The following is a 6,598-nucleotide window of genomic DNA, read 5'->3' as shown; positions in this document are numbered from 1 at the left end:
CTCTCTCTCTCTCTCTCTCTCTCCTTCTCTCATTCTTTCTGGGGTGTTTTAATGGCCAATGCCACTCCCACCACCTTTAAAAACAACAATCCAATTTCATAAAGGAATGGGTCCTATGACACTCCCGTCCCCTTTAAATAAATAGATAAATAGATAGACAGACAGACAAATAAAGATAAAAGAACTGAAAGACAAAGGCTGGAAATATGTGGTTTTCTGTTTTCGACCACGAGAGAGGAGATTTTTTAAAAGACGGATCACTGTCTCACACTACAGACGTATCGTGTTATAAAATACTCTTTGTGCATTGCATTGCATTCCTCATAACGCTGTCATCAGGCGAGAAGTTCAGGACGACCTCTCCGTCTCGTACAATACGGCCCCAATCTTTCTTTTCTTTTTTTTTCCAAACGATAAAATGCCATAGAATTCTCCACGACCAATCCGCTTGTGATTTAAGTAAAAGCGAAAAAAGAGGCAAAGTTCCACCATTCCACTATCGTCATCCGTCACATTTGATTAGGCCAGGCATGACATTATTTCGAGGCGGCAAAATGGGAGCAGGAGCGGTCTGGCATTTCGAGAAAAGAATGAGACAAAGACACGGTCTAAAACTATCAGTGCAGTTTGAGCTTTAGATCTCGGTCGACTCTGCGTTTAAAAAAAGAGAAAAAAACAAACTTTGTGAAGCGGTGTAAAGGGGGAGGGGGGGGTGAAACGCAACGACAGTAAATATTTTTTTTTAACAAGCACCTCCAACAACAACAGCAACAAACAATTTCAAACACAACAACAAAAATACGGACACTGTTTTCGTTGCGCTTCCCCAAATTACATAAACAATGTAGTGTTTGTACTAATTTGAAGTGTGAGAGAAAATAAAAATTGTACAAGAAAAGCTATTAAAAGTCGTCAACGCTCGAGGGAAAGGGGGGGGGGGAGGGGGCGTGTTATGTCAAGAGATGAGAAAAGTAAGTAAAACAGATTACTTTGGCTTTAAACTTCCTTTACAAAATATTCTAAAATCTCACTAGTACTATTAATAACACACGCCCGTTTAATCAAACACACTTCGCATGCACATCAGATTGAAATAACGACAACGCGTGAGCCAGCTCGCTGTTGTTTCTTCACTTATGCCTACTTAAGAACCTACTATCACTTTCTACATGACATCGCTCAAACTCAGCCCTTTCACGACACAAGACACAAGAGGCCGACACTTATCACGTTTCGCTTAGCGTAGAAAGTCCATTCGGTATCACCTGCAGCAGCTGAAAGAAGAGGTCACACATATCAACCCAAGAAATCTAGAGCGGAAAAGGTGCGAAGATGGGGGAGATTCTTTTTTTTTTTTTTTTAGTTTTTAGGACAGCTTACAAATTTATTGTTGTCAAGTGCTAGTGGTGCTGCTGTAGTGCTGCTGCTGCCTCTGCTACTACTGCTACTGTGTTGTTGTTAGTAGTGGTGCTGACGGTTGTGATTATATGGTGTGATGGTGGTGGTGCTGCTTCTACCTCAGCTGTGTTAGCATATCCGACACAGAGACACACAAGAATGCTTACAACAACAAACACAAAATAAAAGGCCAGACAACACCAGAACGTTTCAAAACCGCCCGCAAGATCTAGAGCGACGTTGAAAGGGAGGAGGATCACACTAGAGCAAAGGCCAATCACTTGTACTGTGCATGACGTATCTCAAAGAAGGCAATATAGTGAAGCTTGGATGAGAAAGGAGATTGTGACAAGAAGCGCAAAGGCAAAGAGACGACTGTTCAATACAAGGGAGTACTTCGAGATAATAAGACTGGTTTAGCAAAGGAATAGGAGGGACATCGAACCAATCGGCGACGTCCTTTCAACCATATATGCGTCCACTGGGAGCCAAGCGATGAACGCGGAGAAAAGACTTTACGACAGGCTGGCAGACTGGACAAGACAGATCACGAATATTAGACAGTACTGGAAAGAAAAGACGAATTGACTGACTGGTAAATCGGGTTATAGGGACTATATGGGAACTCATGGTAACAAAGACACGTTCTTTTTTTCACTTGAACACACGCACGCACGCATACACAAGCACAGAGAGATATAGATATATATATATATATATATATATATATATATATATATAGAGAGAGAGAGAGAGAGAGAGAGAGAGAGAGAGAGAGAGAGAGAGAGAGAGAGAGAGAGAGAGAGAGAGAGAGAGAGAGATTTTTACATGGTACAATGTATTCAGCACAAGAGCCATAGCTCCCGCCGCATTAAAGATCTAAATAAAAGTACAGTAAACAAAAAAGGAAATAAAAGACAAACTGAAAATTAAAAGTTTCTTTTCTTTTTGTCTTTACTGATCATTCGCTTGAAATAGATAAATCGCCAACAAACGAAGACAAAGACACATTTCAAGTTAAAGAAACGAAGTGTCGAAGACGCTTTTCAAATATTCTGCTCTTTGAATATTGATCTATTACTTATTAATTACTACGGACTGTTGTGCAGCGAAACACGACCGTAAAAGACAACAAATACATACGACGACACCAGTCTACCGATCAGGTTGAGAACAGAAGTGTACAAGACGACAACAGACAGAGCGAGACTTTGCTTTGTTATGTGTAAATGTTATATCCACGGAGTGCAGATTATGACAATGACAAATGAACTTATCCAAGACGACCATTCATTGTTGAGGGGGGGGGGGAGTGTTATATTCGACTTAGGAAATCCTTTCCGACTGCATCTTTATAATAGAAAACTCGGAGAGAGAAGCCCACGGAAGGTGCCGTTCGTACAGGTGATTGTCTTAGGAAATAGGCGAGTGGTCGCAGAAGTTCGAGAAGGGCCCATAACTGAACGCAATACCTTCACCTAAACGAAGCGTAAACTTGTCGAGACAAACTAAACCCATTATGTCGGCTCCCGCCAGAGCAGACTATTCAGTTCTGTTGAAAAGGCCGCCGAATTAAAACTCTGTTGACTTGAACACATAGTATTATCAGGTATACCGCGGCCTACCGCTGTATTTTCGTAAAGGTTTAGCGGCCGCGACCCTTGCTCGGGTGACCTGTGAGTCACCTTCCCCCAGTCAACAAACGACATTGACAAACACTGAGCGTAACGGCTAATAAATTTGGCGGTATATTACTGCGGACAAAAGAACACGTTGTGTTAAAGTAGCTTTGACAATACTAGGCAGTGAAAGAGTTTTAAGTTTGTAACGAAGACTGGGTGATAACGTTTACATGACATCAAACCCCGTTGTTTATCCTATGGTTTTGAAAGAGCTTTTATGTAAATAAAATTGACAAGAGCGTTGAAAAACAAAGTACATAATATTATGTATTTGAAATGTGTGAGGATAAAAAATAAAATATGATTTTATACAGTAGTATTTCTGTAAAACCCACATCGTATATAAGTGTCGAGTGTCAATACTGTCCATTGTAAGGGGAGAGGCCCATGAACAATTACTAGAAGACACGGAAGACATATATTTGACTTGCACCAAAACTGAAGAGACCCCCTCTCCCCCCCCCCCCCCCCACCCCAAGAAAAAATAGGTACGTATTAATTGTATTAATCCCATGTGAAGTTCTGAAACTCCTACTGCCTGAAAATTATGCATTAAAAGCTTGCAGAATCCATGACCGGCAAAGATTTTGAGCTTTCATAAATTCTTCCATGCCTAAAGAGGTATGCAAGACACTCAGTGCCAAGAAATATTTTTTAAAAGACAGAAAAAGAACAGGCAAGTGTAAACTGACACGGTTTGCTATCTGACTGAGAGGTAGGCCCACTGTCTTTCAACAAAGAGCAGAGCTTTAACATGAGATTTATGGTCATGGTTACACTAAAACCCTTGGCTCAAACTAGGATTGATAATCACATGCAGAAAAGTCCTATTTCCTCAATACGCAAGAGAGAAGAGGGGATGAAGGAAACAAGAAAAGAGTTAGAATGTCAGATCAACATGATACCATGACACAGACAGGCAATCTCTGACAACAATCAAACTGACACACACATACATCACTAAAAAGACAACCAGAGGCACTGACAGGCGCTTCAAACACAAGAAAACAAACAGGAAATAAACACACAAAAGGACCGTCAAAGGAAGATGGAGTGCTCAAACGAATAGGAATAGGATCCTTTTTTAAGTTTAGAAAGGAATAGGATCCTCTTTTAAGTTTAGAAAAAAAGAAACTGACAGTAAATTATAGCACACTATCAACTCATTACGGCACAAAACTGATCACAGACAGAAGGGAAAAGTGCATATATTAGCATTATTGTGGGGTCAGATTATTCTGTTTTGGGAATACAAAAAAACATTCACATTCTGTGCCTTGAAGTGAAGTACTTAAAATGATTCTTGACATTTCTATTCAAAGATAAAACAGTGCCAGTGGAGAGATTTTAAATGAATCATGATTACACACTGCTTAGCAGAGATACCATCATCAAAAGTACACTCCAACCAAGCCACTGAGACAACACGACTCAATTGCTGAGCAACATTTTAGAGATCAAGAGGTTGAAGGCAAGAGAAGAGCTCCAAGGGGTAATTTTACTTTTTACGCTTCTCTTGAAAGCATTGCAACCCTTCAGCTAGCAAGAAAACAAGCTGCTATCATCATCCATGGCCTTTAAAGTAAGTGTACATGATGTGAGAGCAGATAGAAGATGCATTTTAACCTGTCACAATGTACATCAATGATGTTCTTACTCCTGGTTATATTTGTTTAAAAAAAACAAGCAAAAATAGATCAGATATTTCACCTTTCTATTCTCTTGTAAAATCCTGTGAGAGAGTTTTGACAGAGATATATATATATACTTAAATATTTCAGACACTACATTACGGGAGTCGACAAGACAGAAAAGGCGATTTAGGAGTTACATTATAAATTATTAAAGGGATCAAAATGATAGTTCTATCAGAAAAGTCATATATAGAGTCTATATATATAATAAATATACAATAAAAATGTAACCTGTGCAGTGAAAATTCAAACATCAATCGTATTCCAACTGAAAGTTTATTTTGTAGAGGTAGTAACTAATTCAAACAATATTTCTGTGGCTATTTCATTTCACATGAATTTAAGTTTGATCTCATTGGCCAGAAAAAAACTCATTATAACGTTTATTTTCCCGAACGTTCGGAGAAATAGTCACTTCGTAAAATTATAATTTTAAAACACAACATGGAGAGAACAAGACAAGCTTTACAATTCACTATCATTTTACGAATCCTGATTAAACCAAGAATACACAGTAGGCCCCCTCTTTCTTTATAAATTTAATGATCATGATGAAGACCATTTTCGCTATGATTACTAGATCTAGACAACCGCTTCAAGACTTCAACAAATCTACACGCAGCTCTTCTCATTTTAAAAAATCTCACTTATTTCTTAAAACAATTAATCTACATATTCTTGATCAAAGCCTATCTTGGTCCAGTCAAAGACATATATTTTTACTCCTCAAAATGTTCACATTCTGATAATTAACTTGGTCTAGATCTACACATGCATCATATAATTACTAAAACAACATCAAATCTTTTCAATATCTATGACTAGACTCTAGATCTAGATTCTAGATCTAGATCTAGATATCTTAGATCTAGATCTAGATCTAGATCTATGTGATATAATTTAATATTTTGCATTTCATTCAGATAAAACCACTTGATAACCCACGCACTTCCAGCCATCATATAAAATATAGTCTAGATTCTAGAAACAAAACATTTCATGTGCTCCATTAAAGGAAATAGCATGAAAACGTTAAAAAATCGATTGCCCCGCGATAGCGAAAGTCTTTGTTATCAACACTGGTTATTATTTCTACATCCAGTGTGTGTACCAAGCTGCACACACAGTGATGTTATGTTATCTAGGCTTTCATATCCATTGTTTTTAAATTTAAATGTTCGTCAATCATAAAGTGTTCACGATGAGATTAAACTATCAAACGTGTTTTAATCGCAATGAATAATACATGGCTTCAAGTTCACATGAAGCCCTCAAATGTCGTAATGCGAGCTGAGGACTGCCCTCTCAGAATAGTGAATCATACACTGGCTGGGTACCGGGTGTTGACATGAGAAAAAAGCAGACGAAAGACGAAGACGTTCTTATTAGAATGGCTTCTTACCTTCACGCATGTCAACTTTACTTGTCGGCTTGCCTGAATCAGCAGCCATCTTCTAGAACATAAATATTAACTTGAACTCCATGTAATGTAGTAAAATCCAAAGGGAAGAGAAAGAATCACAGCATCATAACAATCTTCCTTGAACACAGTCACCCCGAAGTCGCCATATTTGATGAGATTTCAATACTTCAGGAACAGAGCACTCTGTTTTTATTGATTTTTTCTACAAGAGTAGCTGAGTTCGTTCCCATGTTCTGCGAATACGGACTGGACGCGGAGAGGAGGAGCGAGAGGCTTTCCGCGTCTCTCTTTGTGATAGACAAATGCTAGGCCTACAGTCACCTCTTCCATTTTGTGACAAAATAAAAGAAGTTCCGTCTTGCTGTTCCAGACAGTAGTTGGACTAATCTGGGGCTGCAGTG

General features: G+C 38.7%; 1 protein-coding gene across 1 annotated transcript in view; it reads right to left on the bottom strand.

Annotated features, from left to right (window-relative positions):
* The window catches only part of LOC101862276 (cyclin-dependent kinase 14), a 112,981-nt gene extending 106,613 nt beyond the window's left edge, over positions 1-6,368 (bottom strand). The window contains exon 1 of the mRNA XM_035970114.1: positions 6,177-6,368. Within this exon, the coding sequence (XP_035826007.1) occupies positions 6,177-6,225 (49 nt within the window). The 5' untranslated portion in view covers positions 6,226-6,368. The remainder of the gene's footprint in view (positions 1-6,176) is intronic.
* Positions 6,369-6,598: the final 230 nt, after the last annotated feature.

Source organism: Aplysia californica, unplaced genomic scaffold, assembly GCF_000002075.1.
Source record: "Aplysia californica isolate F4 #8 unplaced genomic scaffold, AplCal3.0 scaffold00223, whole genome shotgun sequence".
NCBI lineage: Eukaryota > Metazoa > Mollusca > Gastropoda > Aplysiida > Aplysiidae > Aplysia > Aplysia californica.
The sequence above is the reverse complement of the archived record's forward strand: the minus strand, read 5'-3'. Positions and strand labels throughout refer to the sequence as shown.